The following is a 15,846-nucleotide window of genomic DNA, read 5'->3' as shown; positions in this document are numbered from 1 at the left end:
ACAACCAGGACAAACTGAACATTAGCTGTATGACAGCAGTTTCAAAATTCTGAATGCATGGAAGAAGCTTGTTTGGTACATGCGTATTCTCAATATTAAACTGTGAAGCCTAGCATTAAAATTTTCTCAGAATGGATCCCAGAACGGATTAAGTTCGAGAACCAAGGTACCACTGTAGTTTTCATCCTAGGAGAATGACCCTTTTCATCTAATCATAGAAGCTACAAAGTGCAAAGAGAAGTACTTACCATGCATGACTGCAAGTTTAAGATAACCAGTTCATGGCAATGAGTCTCAATGTGGTGAAGCGCCTCATCTACCAGCTGTATTAATGAAGAGAAAATAAATTGGCAGAAGAAGTGGACATAAGCAGTATGGCATGGCAAAATCTCACTTCAATAAATGAATACTGCTTTATTATTCAAAAAAACTTTGACAGATACCCCAATATAAAACTAACTCTTATGGGTTCAACTTGGTACCTTAGCAGGTTTGTACCTGTGTGCATCCTCTAAGAAATAGTGCTTTTAGTCCATTGCACCCTTTCACCAGTGCTTCAATGCCATCTTTTGTAATCTGATCACACCAGGAAAGATTCAAGAGTTCCAGATTTTGGCATCCCTCACTGCAACAAGCAAGAAAACAAAGCATTGTGTTTAAGTAGTTATTATAGCAGCAGAGCCAAATTAAATTCTTCTTAACAAATATTAAAGGTAACTGCCAGCCACCACAGAACAAAATCTTGAGGGAAAGGCCACACACAGTCATAAAGATTTAAACACCAGCAATACTAGTAATAGGCAGCACCAGTCGATTTCCAGATATAAACGTAAATCATTTCAATGTAAGTTGAATAATAAAAAGCGTTACCTTAAACTTCTCAAAGAGTTGTTTGTGATGGAAATACAAGATGTCAGATCCAGATGTTTTAGCCTGGGGCAAAATTTGCTAAGGCTGAAGCAAGTGCTGTAAAGGAAGAGAGGCACTGAAAATGAATCGAACTATTTTTTTTTAAAAAAATCAGTTTTCCCATCCAACACCATTGGCTTACCTATCAGTAATTTTTGTGCATCCATTAAGGTTCAAATGTTCAATGTTTCTACAATTCTGTGCAAATGTTCTGCAAAAGCAATAAAAAGTCCAAATAAGTAGAGCACATTTTTATGTACTAATGCACTCTCCTATCAGGCACTTAACATTTACAATGCATCAAAAACACAGTTGGCTGTGTTTGAGATAATATTCAGGTTCTGTCAGAGCTTTCAGACTAAAAAACTATTTGCAACTTATTAATCTCATATCCATTCCTTTAATTATTATGCCATCATGTGAAGGAGGAAGTGTCTCTGCACAGCTGTTCTGGAATCCCCCAAACAATTAAAGTAAAATGTTAATTACGGTAAGAATTTCTGAATTATTTTAAATGACTTACAGTTTGATCCTATGATGACTGGAGAGAAAGGGACTTGAAATGCACATGACCAGGTTTATAACATCCCATTCACAACCTTGTTGCCAGACAGTTCTAATAGCAGTGTTAGAAACTAAGATATGAAAGCTAGGAGCTAAATGGCACCTTAAACCTAGGTTGTGGGTGCAACAACGGAATGTCTTGCTTTTTTATAACAAGAGTACAAAACTGTAAATAAATGAACTGCAGCTAAATTATGATGTTCATTTTTCACATGTTCTAGTCCTTCCCCTGCCTACCCCCCTAATATTTGTAAGAGGGTCTCTTCTCCAGTCTTCAGAGAGTAGCTGAAAGTGGGAAGGGAGAAAATAGTCCTGTTTTCCTTCCACTCTGCAGTTTTAATCTAAAATCCTAGGCACAGTACTGCACCCAGAAGCTCAGAAACTGTTCGTGCTAATGAAATGCGCCTAGAACAATGGGAGTTTCCAACACTGTCTAACCGGTGCTGCACTGATGGGGTCTGGCAGGCCCTACACCCAAGACACTGGCATTCAAAAGTTGTACAACCCTACATTCTTTCCAGTGATGGTACCGCAGGTGAGGAAAATGAGTTTTGATAGCTTCTAGCCAGGACCTACAGGTTTGTTGTACCTTATTACAGACAGGGGGCTGTCACAAAACCAGCTAGCCAGGAAATGTGAGTAGCAGGTCAGTGGCTGCAAGATGTAATGCTTGTGATGGAAAAGCTACTTATAGGGATACTGTAGGCAATGAACCTCTCACTGTCTAGATTGTTCCAGTCAGCAATGACAGACTCCCTTCCCCCTTTGACTAATCAATTCTGGGTTCAGAGCTCAGCTGCACTGGCATTTTCATCAGTATCGTTGTACTCATGATCCAGAGTTGGTCAATGTGGTACTGTGTATTCTACTCAAACACTTGTTGCAGCCTCCACCTTTCGATCATGGTTGATGCTGAAAACTGTAACGCAATTTAAAAAGAGCAACTTTTAAAATATTACTTACTTTAAAGAAGTATCTCCAACCCCAAGACAGCCTCTCAGACTCAGTTGTCTCAGGAACCCACCACATCTTTTGGAAATATTTTCTAAGACCCGGCCCTTAAACAGATGAAACAAATATCAACTTCATATCTAACCAGATGCCTTTCAAGAGGAGCTCCATGCCAGGAAGAATAATGTCTAAAACAGACAAAAACAAAACAAAAAATGTTTTTATTGCTGAAGACCTCAAACCAACTCTATTTAAATGAACTGCCAGGGATACTGGAAAGAGCCATACGTGGACATGGCAAAATGACCACTTTTAGCATACACAGATTTCTTCAAAAATAAATAAAACTTACATGGTGGTAGAAATCTCACACCACATAAATATGTAGGCTCCAGTATTGGAAATGCTCAACTAAAGTATAAAGAACCTGCTAAATCAGGGCCAATTTAAACCACAAGCTTTCCTCTTTGCCAGGACGGAAATGCCCCATTCTAGATTTCTATAGGTCTGAAGTTGAGTTCTGTGTTAACCTAACTGAATCATAACAACCTGGAATCAGGACAGTATGTGCAGGATTGAGATCAATGTTAGGAAGCGCTTTCTGTTGCAACATTTGAGATACAATGCAAAAACCTTTAAAACTCAATGTCCATTTATCTCCCATAACAGCAGAGTGCATCATGATGCAGGCCATGGATTCAAGCAGTACCCAACTTCAAGCCAGAGGGTACTAAAGAATTTAAAGATCTTAAAGAGGGTTGGTCTCTCTAAGAATCTAATGCTATCCACAATGGGATGGAGCCTAAAAGAGGTAGTACGAGGGCAGAGGCTTAAAAAAGGCTCAATATGGGCTCAACTTTTGTCAGAGCAAGCCACTCATTCAGAGCTATCTGTGGTCCTGCTAGTTCTGATCTGCCTTGCCCTGTGGGATCCAGCCCCAGACCAGAACAGAACATCGTTAGGCTTCTTCTCTCTCTCTCTCTCTCTCTCTTTCTCTCTTTTAACTATGTGACTGGTACAAAGAGGAAAAAATGCACTATAGCAACAATGATGGTGGCAGTCCTAAGCTTCAGTGGTATATGGAAAAACGTTTCTTACAAAAAGTTTCATTGATTTCTGTTAAGAAAATACAAAATAAAAGTTTGCAATATTTGTTTTAAGAAAATAATAATAATAATTGAATGCCTTAAAAGAACTACGAAGAGAAGACAATGAAAGCTCAAGGCATTGTGTAATCCCCTCAGCTGGTAAAACCTGTAGATTTAATTCTTTTTTCAACCTTTTGAGAAAGCTGCCTGCCCACCATTTGTTTTATGTAGAGAAAAGTAGTTTTTCATTATTATCCCCTACTTTATATGCAATGTAGCAAAGTAAGAAAATGAAACCAGACACAGTGCAATCAGTGGGCAAGAGGTCAGATGAGGTTTAGTTGCCTGTTGCTCTAAAAAAAGATAATTAAAAGCAATTAACTACTTTCAAATCAAAGTTCAACCAATAATGCTAGATAAAAATGTAAAATTAAATCAAATCTGTACTTCAAAGTTTCAGTTTTACATTGTTTTTATGATAGTGAAAAACATTAAGTGTTACGAACCTCTACATCTGTCTGAAAGTTAAAAAGGTCTATTCTTTGCCAGTTACTCCCATCCAGGGCCAACACATTCCAAGACTGAAATAAACAAAGAACACATATATGCATGTGTTATATATGTGTGTGTGTGTGTGTGTGTGTGTGTGTGTGTAACATTATAACCAATGTCTTTTCAAACCATCACTCACAAAAGGTATGATGAAAGCATGAAGAATTCAGAACTAATATTTTTCCATGTTTAAAATGGTCCTTAGTTGAGGGAAACTACTTTTTAAGCAATATTTTAAGGCCCAGTTTCCTGAGAGATCAATATCCTGTAATAGCCGAGTGCAAGAATATTACCTAAATGCAAAGTTAGATGAAATAATACTTACTTGGTATGATAAAGTAGCTAGGAGTGCAACTTGTGAGCCAACTTTTAATTTCACCTCAGTTATGAATTCACTAGGAAGCCTTAAACAAACCACTATTCTCATTAGCTTAAACTACAATACGAAGCTAATACATTTTGCAGGGCTGTTAAACAATGTGATCCTATACATCAGAGCTTTCCAAACTGTGTGTCAGCTGCAGTGTGGAGGTGTGTCATATCAAGCTGATCGCCATTTTTTTTTACCTTAGGAGAATTACAATTCTCCCTCTGCTGAAGCGACTGAAGCCTCTCGAGCAGCCGAGCGGCACACCCTGAAAATCAGCAACAAATCCTCTCTCTTTTTTGCAATTGTTTACTCATCTTTCCTCCAAATGCACCAACCTCCCCCAAAAACACTACTCCTAGGAAATCCCAAAGCCAATTTTCTCTTTCTCCCCAGGGCAGCTAGAGCAGAATAGGAAGGTGTGTCTAGTATTGAAACCTCCCAAAAAACTCTCTCAAGGAGTCCCGGTAATGGTAATGGGGCAGTCTCTAGATTTAACCCCCACCGGGGGAAGAGAGAGGGGGAAAACAAGGACAGCTTATTTCCAGGTTTGTAGCAAACAAAACAAAACAAAACCACCACTCTGTGCTTTCTCCTAGCACAAAAGCAGGCACCAAGGCTGCAACCAAGTTGAAAGGCTGTGCATGGTTACAACTTTCTCGTGCTGCCCTCCTCAGGTCCAAGTGTTGCAAGGCTGCTCAGGGAGGACATGGCAACCATGAGCCATTCGATCAGGATGCATGTCTGTCGTGTCCCCACACCATCCTCCCGGAGTGGCCTTGCAAAGCTTGGATCCATGGATGGTGGCACAAGAAGGTGGCTGCAGGGTGGGGGCTGGGCACACACACACACGTCCCGGGAGGCTTGCATACACGCTCCACCTCTGGAGAGCATCTCTAGTTTGCTAGTAAAACTGAATTGGCGTGTTGCAAAATAATGCATGTCTAAAAGGTGTGTCACCAACATGAAAAGCTTGGAAAGCACTGCTATCCATGTCCACTCAGAAATAACCCCAAGTTCAATGTCCCAGGCAAGTGGATACAGGATTGCAGCTTTCATAAATGCATATTATTATTATTATTATTATTATTATTATTATTATTCTACCACCACATCGATTGTTTCCCCATCTATACATGTTAGAACTAAGCTGAAATGTAAGGAATATGGTTCATAAACTATGGTTTGGTGCTACCTCGGGTTACATACAGTGGTACCTCAGGTTACATACGCTTCAGGTTACAGTCTCCACTAACCCAGAAATAGTGCTTCAGGTTAAGAACTTTGCTTCAGGATGAGAACAGAAATCGTGCTCCAGCGGCGCAACAGCAGCAGGAGGCCCCATTGGCTAAAGTGATGCTTCAGGTTAAGAACAGTTTCAGGTTAAGAACGGACCTCTGGAACGAATTAAGTACTTAACCCGAGGTACCACTGTACTAACATTTACATTTGGGTCTTAAATGTGCTTGATGACAGTTTATGAAGTCCCAAGGGTATCTGATTATCCCAAAACTCTCTCTAAGTCCCAACGTCTAACTTTCTAACGTGTGTGCTTCAGATTAAGAACAGTTTCAGGTTAAGTACGGACCTCCAGAACGAATTAAATACTTAACCAGAGGTACCACTGTACTGAATAAGCCTCAGGCTTATCACCTCCCCTTGCTCCTTCACTGATGCAAGGAGGCGGCTAGAAGACTTTGCTTCCGTTTTTAGTTAATCACAGTTTAGCATTATGTTTTAAATAAACGGCTGTGGATATTTACTACAGTTTACCAAAGCAAACAAACTTCATATTGTGGCTTTTAAAGTTTGTTTGCTTCAATAAACCATTGCTATCATTAACCACAGTTCAGGATTCAAACACCACACTAAACAATGGTTAATTGAAAAAGGATCCAAACTCCCCCTCATGGTAAAAGAGGAGAGCGTAACAGAAGTGTTAAAGGAGATTGATCAATTTGGTAAAGTAGCAGGGTTTATATTAAACAAGAAAAAAACTAAAATCATGGTAAAAAATATGGTTCAAACACTGATAGAAGATCTGCAACAACAAACTGGTATTGAAGTGGCGAAAAAAGTAAAATATTTAGGAATATGGCTGACTCCAAAAAATATTGATTTGTTTCAGAATAATTATATACCTGTGTGGAACGGAATTAAGAAAGACCTAGAGGTGTGGGGAAGACTAAAACTACCCTTCTGGGGGAGAATTTCAATGATTAAGATGTGTGTACTCTCATGGTAAAAGAGGAAGGAGGACCATTCAAGCTTTGCAAGCACACTCTTTTTTCTGCTATACAGTTAAAACAGTGAGATTCCAAAGACAATTAATGTAAGTGTACAGTATGCATTCATTTTTTTACTTAGAGAATAAATGAAATTACAAAGCAAATACCTAGCAGTACCTTAGAAACTTGTGCGCATCGACACAAGGTAATTACATCCAAGAAGGAAAATATTCTATAAGAAAGTAAAAAAGAAAGAAGTAAAACTGTTCTTCAACACTCCAGTCTAATAAACTCCTGTAAACATATTAACTCAAGTTAAAAACATATAGATCAGTCAGATCAGGGTAGTATTTGAAAGCTGCCAACCAAAGATGTTTTAAAGGCAGTTATAAGAACTTTTCTCACATATAGTCTAAGTACATACAATTACACAGCTTAAAGAATGTTACAGCAAGTTGTAACACAGGGGTAGTCAACCTTTTCATACCTACCTCCCACTAATGCATCTTTCTTGATAGTAAAATTTCCTTACCACCCACCAGTGCTTGATGGAAGGATTCAGCTTGTGCCGTAGAACCCCCTACCGCCCACCTAGAATCCTGAAACGCCCACTAGTGGGCGGTAGGGACCAGGTTGACAACCCCTGGTGTATCATATACCAGCAATATATATATATATTCCATACAATTCTGGATAAGGTACTAGATAAACTCTCTTTGAGACCTTTCTTTTCCCATCAATCTAAGGGTAAGAAAACTATAATTAGGAAATAGCCTACTAGATATTGTCATGTAACTCAGGACCCTTCTGCCCAACTATGCTGTTCTGTGTGCTTAAGAAGAAAATCAAAGTCTCAGCTGCCACACTCAGTACACAAAGTTAAGCCACACAGAAGAGTCTAGAAGTCCCACTTGATTGTATCAAGCAAAGGAGAGGAATAGAACTTTTTTTATTGTCACTGGTACCTGTAAATGCAAACCAAAAAACAATTTCGCTCAGCAGAGGTTTATGGTGGATAGTTGATTTTAACTTTGGAAAGAGTTAAGAGAACATTATATCTGCAGCAGCTCATACACTCAATATGAAACTCATATTTCATGCCTATATTTTATCTGCTACGGGGGTAATAGCAGCCTGAGAACAATGGTGTATGGAGGATGAAAGAAGCCCCTTCTTCCACTGCTCTCATCAAAATTGCAACTTTCTCCCCTCTCCACTGATGCTTTAAAATTTAAAAGGGCAAAGTATGGGGGAAGTGAGCAAAGAGATAATGGAAATCCAGCATCAACTCCAAGTGGACACGAGTAGTCAATTCTCTGTTAGTTCTTATGCAAATTCCCTCCCATTCCCATGCCATAATAAAAAAATATCCTGTATTTACCAACTTTTCTAAAGCTTGATTTTTTCACAGAAAATTCCAAATTGACAACAATGAAAAAGCTATTGTTTCCTAGCTGCATTGGTAACGCGCTTTTAAAAAGCTATCCTCAAACTACATACTGACACATTTTTGCAACAAATGAAGTTAAAACTAGGCATGTATAAGTTTTTATAAAACTTAGATTTGAAACGAATGAAATCCATTTTATAAGCAATAATCAGATTAAAACTATAAACTTCTAATGTAGAATTACCTTAAAAGGAGTTCTTTTGGTAACTTTCTGTTAATAAGAGCTTCATCATCATTTGAGAGTGCCTAAAAAGAAAGAGAAAGAAACCACAGTATTTTGAATGACTGTTCCTTTAGATCAGTGGTTTCCAACCTTTTTTTTGGCCATGCCCCACCTAAGATTCTCTAAAATCCTGATGCTCCTCCTGTGATATGTAATTCTTATTCAAAAAGTGAACTATTCACATGGAGGAAGCCTAAAAGGCCATTAAAAGGTAAAGGTCCAGTTGTGACCGACTCTGGGGTTGCGGCGCTCATCTCACTTTATTGGCCGAGAGAGCCGGCATACAGCTTCCGGGTCATGTGGCCAGCATGACTAAGCCGCTTCTGGTGAACCAGAGCAGCACACGCAAACGCCGTTTACCTTCCTGTCGGAGCGGTACCTATTTATCTACTTGCACTTTGACGTGCTTTCGAACTGCTAGGTTGGCCGGAGCAGGGACCGAGCAATGGGAGTTCACCCCGTCGCGGGGATTCAAACCGCTGACCTTCTGATCGGCAAGTCCTAGGCTCTGTGGTTTAACCCACAGCGCCACCTGTGTCCCTTAAAAGGCCATTAACTTGGTCTAACTCATTCTTGCCCCCCCCCAATCACATCGCCCCCCTGTGGGGTGTGTGCCCCATGTTGGGAACCACGGCTTTAGATCATGATGCCCTACAGATTCAGTTGTACTCTTAATTTTCATTAATCCAATGGCTGATTGTCAGAGATGACAGAAGCTGTATGCCAACAATATCTGAAAGGCATCACACTGGCTATTTCTGCTTTAGGCGAGCCATGTATTTTTTTTCCTAATGGGAAATCAACAAGACCATTTCAAGCAGAGTTGAAATGAATAACTTTGAGATCAAGAAAAAAATAGATATAAATATGGAACAAACATATGTTAGTCAGTTCGTAAGGTAATTGTTTTAGCCAAAGGCTGTGACAAACCTGTAGAAATAATAATAAAATAATACAGAACATCCATAATATATAATCCAACATATGATATAAAAGAGAGAAGATACCAGAGACACCACCAAGTCTAAATCTAGCTTAATTTCAGATTAAACCTCCGAGTCACCAAAACAATTTATAGTGATTTTATCTGACTCATTTTTCCTGATCTTTTTTGTATCCAGTGCATAAATGGCCACTCTGTGTTACGAAGCTTTTATTGCCATTCAAAAGAATTGAAACATTTCTGCTGGGGAACACCTGCTTGCTTCTGAGAATGAAGGTTTCAAAAAAGGGTTTTCTTGGGTCTCTATATAAAGGATAGGCTAACAGATAATGAGTGATGTCTTCCACCTAAGGCTGACCACAAATACAAAGCCAGTCTGCATATGGAACCTGTGGTGGCCATCACTTGGAAACACAGCTCAATAAGGATATTTTTAAGGAAACTGGTGAGAGTTTGGTCAAATAACTAGCTCTAAAATGCTGTTCTCAGGTGTGGGGGGAAATTTGGTGTTCCTAATTAGTTGCAGGTCCCTTCTGGATTCTATCCAGAAGAGCCAATCCCTAAATTGACACTTATTCAATGTCAATGCAGAGCTCAGTTCTGGAAAATAGTAATAGTCTAAAACAAATTGACAAGCAGCTTTTTATATTTAATTGGGAAGCAGCTATCAGGTTCAGAAGGCCACCTCCATATTACCTGGGTTGCCACCACCAAAGTCCACATTGGGTTCCTTTGTAATCTTTGTGCTGATACAATAAAGTATCAACTTTTAAGTTTCATAACTAAATTTAAATGTGTTCTCTCTTTTGCAGCAGTGGAAGCATGAACACTGCTATAAAATATAAATATTGTAGCACAAGCATTTGTGAAATTATGCTATTAGCCAATTCCAACCCCACCCCCTGGATACAATTCCCTATTATACACAATGCATTTAATCCTCTTAAAGTAGTAATGTTTAGGGTCTGTTTGTTTTTAAAGGATTCCACATATTTATCCCCCACCCCACCCCAATGGCAGTTTTTGAGAGGGTGTCAACTGGGAAAAGTCTAGAAATTCCCTAACTTTAAAATATTCATTTTAACAAACTAATGGAGGTCTATATATGTGAAAGCTTGAAAATCACATCAATTGCACTGATTGCTTTGATTCAAAATTGCTGAGTAATTCAACAGCTTCATTACTGTGAATATACTCCAGAAGGTTGGTTGTGCTACTCTACTATAGCAAACAAAGATTAACAAATGTATCGTGACAAACATTTCTGGGCTAGAGATAGTCAAAGTCATTTATGCCATGTCCCTGAAAGATTATGCTGCAACAAATTTGAATGTTTAGTGTTTTATGGTTTCTGGTATTAGCACAATTTCCTCCAAAAATTACCCAAGCTACATAATTTATTTTAAAATTTAAGACAGGGTTAAATGGCACTGAAAAACGCTTCTTAAATTACTTATAATTACTCCAAGTTATGAAGACAGGAGTGTTCTATGATATGAATTCCCTGGCATTTTAAAGTCAATTTTTTAAAAGCTGAGGGCTACAGTACAAAACCTGAATCTGTGTCCATTTCACAAGCAGAGAAAGAAAATTGACAAAACATCTGCAGCAAGGCTTCTCCTCTCTCCACTTTCCCAAGGGGGACTGGCTATAACACTGTGTTGGCTTACTGGAGGATCACAGACTTGAGAGTGGTTGGAAAGGATTGCAGAATACTGCTTTACATATTGAACAGCTTACAGCTAGAATAAATAATAGAAATAAAAGAGCAATTCTAACCAATGTTGCCTGGAAAACTGTTCAGAGGGTAACTATTAGAAGAAAACAAGCCTAGTTTCCCAAATGATTAACCTCAGCATAAAGATGATCTAACCCCTGAATTTTTTTAAGATAACCTGCTTAACCTGCTGTATAATAGAGATTTTTCTTCCAGTTACACTATTCCTTTCTAGTTTTATATCATCAGCAATATTCATATGGAGAAGGGCAGATAGTTTAACACCAAAGGGGGTGTACAAGTGAGGGGAGTGAAATCTCCTTCCCACTTTGCTTCCCCATATGCCATTGCTTCCTCTTCTCTTCTCCTCAGGCTCTCAATATTTTCAGCATAGCAGCACGACTGGAGTTAAAAATGCCCTAGTTCATGGACTATTCATTTTTCCCACTTAGCACTGAAGTGATCACACATGTCTGATTCATTTGTGTAAAAAGTGAGTAGCTATGGTTTAAATTTATCAAAACGATTATGTGGGTAAGGCAAGCTGAAGCCCCAAATCCATTATCTCAGCAACTTTATATAATGTCCCTGTATATTCCCAAAATAAAACCTTCCACATATTAACCATTAAGGACTATTTGGTCAGTTTTAAAGGGGCCAAGTAGGATTTTTACCTTTTTTTTTACTTGTCAGATTGACTGTTGGTCAGGGTCCATGATCTACTTCAGTCTATCTGGGCTGTGTGGAGTGGGGTGGGGGTAAAGTTAGTTCTGGTCAGGGAATGAACTAGACTAAGCACACCAAGACATCACTGTGGGCAAGGACTGCCCCAAATCATTCTCTCAAAGCTTACCAGCATGAGGGAAAGTGAAAAGAGTATTAACAGCCTTATTGCTCTCAAAGGCTTAACACCTTAAATGCCACAATGCTCCATGAGCCTCTTCAACATCCACAAAGGTGTTGGCTGACAAGATAATGGATCAGGCTGCTAGGAGCATTTGCAAGGAGCCATTGTGAGGACAAACAAGCAAAGATGCCAACAGGCAATACACTGGACTGTTCAGGGCTACATAGTTGTTGCAGGTATGCTAAAAAAAATAGTCCCAGTTTCACTCCATATTTGCCTCATGTCTTCAATCCTGCATGTTTCCTACACATTTTTTCATATATACCTGCATTTTTCCTACACAGGGTAAAATAGCAGCTTGCCAGTTGTGAGATGTAGATGGGAAAATGTGGGTGGAAAGAATCTTATCTATCCCCTACAGCAGGGGTCTTCAAACTAAGGTCCGCAGGCCAGATCTGGCCCAATAGGGTCATGAATCTAGGCCGGCCGGCCAGGACAAAGCCTGCTCAGTCTCCTCCTCCTCCCTCATCTCAGCGAGAGGCTGGGTCTCCCTTGCTCCCTCCCCACCTAAGGAAGCCTAGTTTATGTTGATTACAATCGTTCTTCATTTTAAATATTGTATTTTTTCCCTGTTTTTTGTGCACTACTAATAAAATATGTGCAGTGTGCATGGGACAGTGAATCGGCTCCCTGTTTAAAAAGTTTGAGGACCCTTGCCCTACAGGCTACACAGAAAAAGCGTTTTGGTTCCTGAAATTCATTCCAATTGTGCCGATGAAACATAATATAATTCTACAAGGTGTAGTATTAGTGTGAGAAAGCAGTCGTGATCCAATGATCCCCAAGCACGAACCTCCAGATGGTGATGTTAGGCACCACCCTGGCCCCCAGGAATCTTTACTTGGTCTCAAGTGGCCGATAGTCAGGTCAGGTGCAAAATTTCAAACACTGCACACATTAATTTAATCTGCTTATAGTAACTGACAGGTACTTTAGTTACACCGCAGCCAGTTTTGATCAGTGAAGAAATTTGGTAGAATACTGTCAGCATTATCTTTTCTCTTTATACGTTAAACTTTTTTTTCAAAAAAAAAAAAAAAGAAAAAAGTAAGGAGCCTGGAATACCCTACAGTCTATACAGTGGTACCTCGGGTTAAGTACTTAATTCGTTCCGGAGGTCCGTTCTTAACCTGAAACTGTTCTTAACCTGAAACACCACTTTAGCTAATGGGGCCTCCTGCTGCCGCCACGCCACCGGAGCACGATTTCTGTTCTTATCCTAAAGCAAAGTTCTTAACCTGAAGCACTATTTCTGGGTTAGTGGGGTACCACTGTATCTACTCTCCTGTCCCCGCCTCTCACTTCAACAGCACAACTGCATCTTTTCAAGCATTTTATTGCTCTGGTTCAGTTAGCTTTCAGGGCTTAGGATGCATTCAAGATGCAACAAGGCAAGACAGCAGTTCCATATAAAACAAGAATAACAGTAACCCTCATGTGTTTCTCCACCTAAAATTGCTTTTTCAGATTTTTCTCCTCATGGGAGAAGTTTACGATGTTAAAATGGCAGGTTTTAAAAAATATTTAAGGGTGAAGTGCAGAGGCATCTGCTCCCTTCTCCCACGCACTGCATTTAAAAACTTTTCCATCCCACTTCCTTATAGGGATTTGACAGTACGCGTGATTCTGCACATGGATCTGTTGCTGACACAAGTTTGCTTAAATGTGGGTAATGCTTAATCAAAGATATGAATAAGCAACTATGCTAAAAAAGGAGCAACAGCCGATTCTAGCTTCCTAATGAGTGTGCCTGTATGAGGTTTTGTAAGTTTATATTCAATGTAAAAAAAAAGAAACAGGTTGATTTAAAGATGGCAAAAAACCAATAACAATAAACAACCAACCAAGAATGCCTGCACAAAAATAATTTTGGGGAGAAATAAATCTTGCCAGATAGCAAAAAAGACAAGAGTAAGTATCAAGTGAACCTCTTTGGGGAGAAGGTTCTAAAGGGGAGGGGGTCACATCCTAGAAGGTCACTGCCATCTGCCTCACTTTGGATGAAAGGCACCCAAAGAAAGACTTCCAAATATTTTCAGTGTACAGACAGGCTCCTGTTGGAGCAGGTGCTCCCTTAAGTTTCCAAATACCAAACCCTGTATTACTAGAAGCAAACACCAGCATTTTGAATTGTACTCAGAAGGCTGCTAAAGAACTGGAGATATGTGTTTACACTGACTGCTCCCAGCCTAGTAGCAAATACCCAATACCCATGCTATCCATTAACCAGCCTTTTTATTGGCATCTCATAAAATGATTACTCAACAAACAGGTGACTTAAATAGGGAGGCTCTCTTTCTTTTACTAATCTCATTTATAAAGTCCACCACCTCTGGACCATTCTTTGAATATATCAAAGATTACAGAAGTCAGAGTTCAGGAAATGTTTATCTTTTCTTCCAATGTTGGAAACATCTGCATTTTATTTAAATGCATGAACTTGACGCAATATCAGAATGAAGTTTCCAGTGAACTGCTTCATTGCAAGTAAATAACAATGGGAATTTTGCATGCTTTATCAGATATGGGGTGACAATACTTGCAGCAGACCAAAAATGAGCGAAGAAAGTCAGCAGCTACAAACATTCAAACCGCTTCCCCACATAATACAAACTGTTTTGATTTCCAGCTGTACTTCAGATACAGTATCTATTCTGAACAAGAACAAAAAGTTTTATTTGATGCTGCTGTCTGCTGCGCAATAAACGTCCACACATGCACACAAGGTTTGCGAAAAACATACAGAAAGGTGCAGGAAACTACGCTCCTGAAGTGCCAAACTCAAAAAAACAAGGTTGGTTACTCAACGAAAGCCATCTTACAATTTCCTTTGCTGATGCATCTACCACACTCCACCCAGGAGCGGAAAAAAGGAGGGGGGTTCATCTCCTGTCCCCCGAGATCTTCCTTTTCCTTTCCCCAACTCCTCCCTACAGAAAACAGGCGCCAACTCCTAGGGGCAGAGGTCCATTCGTGCCCTCTCCCTCCCTATAAAATATTTGATCCGCTCCCCGTCCCCAATTGGGTATTGCCATTCAAATGGTGCGGGTGCAGCTCGTCATACGATCGATAATGCAGGGCGGGGCTTCCTCAATATTGTATTCCAGTTGGCACCCCTGCTACGGAGCCTGAGACCCAGGGTGCCGGGCGGTGCCTGCCACCCCGCCCTCTCCCAGCTGCCCGTTCTCACGTGCGTGCACGCGCCGCCGCCGCCGCCACCACACAGCGACGCTGCCCCGAAGCTCGCGTTTCGCCTCTGCGCCTCCACAAGCACCATTTTCCCTGCCGGGTCCCTGCGGACGTCCCCACCCGTCCCCCTCCATCTTAACGCGCATCGTACGGAGCCGTTGCCGCCTTGCAACGCTTGTGCCGTGAGGAGGGGAGGACGACGCCCGGTCCTCTCCCCCCTGCAGGAATCCCAGCCGCCCTCCCCAGTCACGGACAGCGTCTCCACAATGCCGCTTTCGAGCCCTTCGCAGCCCCCCGACCCCAAAGAGGAGCCGCCCTGCCGCGCCCCTCCCTCACCGCCACCTTCTTCGCCCCCAAACGCCGTCCTCGCCGCCTCAGACCCCACCCTACCTAGAGCCGTATCTGTGTATCTCTACCTATCTCCGCCCGTATCGAATCTCCACATAAAGGCCCGCCTGCTTTCCCGCGCGCGAGGGGCAGGCGGCGGTTTAACGGCCCGTCGGACGGCAGTGGGGGGGGGGGGAGGAGGTGAGAGAATAAAACGACCCACCATTGTGAGGCAATAGCGGGCCGCCGGTTGTCCCGGTGACGAAGGAGCCGCTCGAGAGGCCGGCCGACCGACCAACCAGCTGAAGCGGCGGCGGGACCTGCGCTTTGCTCTCGCGCGCCGCCCAGCGAGCGAGCGAGGCGGGGAAAGAAGCCGAGTGAGAGGTGGCGGCGGCCGCCCTGAGGCGCGCAAGAGCGAGGAGGAGGGGCGT

General features: G+C 41.2%; 1 protein-coding gene across 4 annotated transcripts in view; it reads right to left on the bottom strand.

Annotated features, from left to right (window-relative positions):
• FBXL2 (F-box and leucine rich repeat protein 2) overlaps window positions 1-15,827 on the bottom strand; it is a 28,525-nt gene extending 12,698 nt beyond the window's left edge. For 3 of the 4 annotated variants that reach the window (XM_083406960.1, XM_083406961.1, XM_083406963.1), the window contains exons 1-9: window positions 9,972-10,120; window positions 8,294-8,355; window positions 6,837-6,891; window positions 4,019-4,093; window positions 2,437-2,531; window positions 1,052-1,120; window positions 871-966; window positions 499-625; window positions 249-323 (exon numbers count right to left, since the gene is read on the bottom strand). In XM_083406960.1, the coding sequence (XP_083263086.1) occupies window positions 249-323; window positions 499-625; window positions 871-966; window positions 1,052-1,120; window positions 2,437-2,531; window positions 4,019-4,093; window positions 6,837-6,891; window positions 8,294-8,355; window positions 9,972-9,998 (681 nt within the window). In that variant the 5' untranslated portion in view covers window positions 9,999-10,120. Of the gene's footprint in view, window positions 1-248; window positions 324-498; window positions 626-870; window positions 967-1,051; window positions 1,121-2,436; window positions 2,532-4,018; window positions 4,094-6,836; window positions 6,892-8,293; window positions 8,356-9,971; window positions 10,121-15,638 lie in introns of those variants that run through there. The other variant, XM_083406962.1, reaches the window with a different exon arrangement.
• Between the last annotated feature and the right edge of the window lie 19 nt (window positions 15,828-15,846).

The sequence above is a fragment of the Podarcis tiliguerta genome (assembly GCF_965153285.1).
Source record: "Podarcis tiliguerta genome assembly, chromosome: 12".
Classification (NCBI taxonomy): Eukaryota; Metazoa; Chordata; class Lepidosauria; order Squamata; family Lacertidae; genus Podarcis; species Podarcis tiliguerta.
The sequence above is the reverse complement of the archived record's forward strand: the minus strand, read 5'-3'. Positions and strand labels throughout refer to the sequence as shown.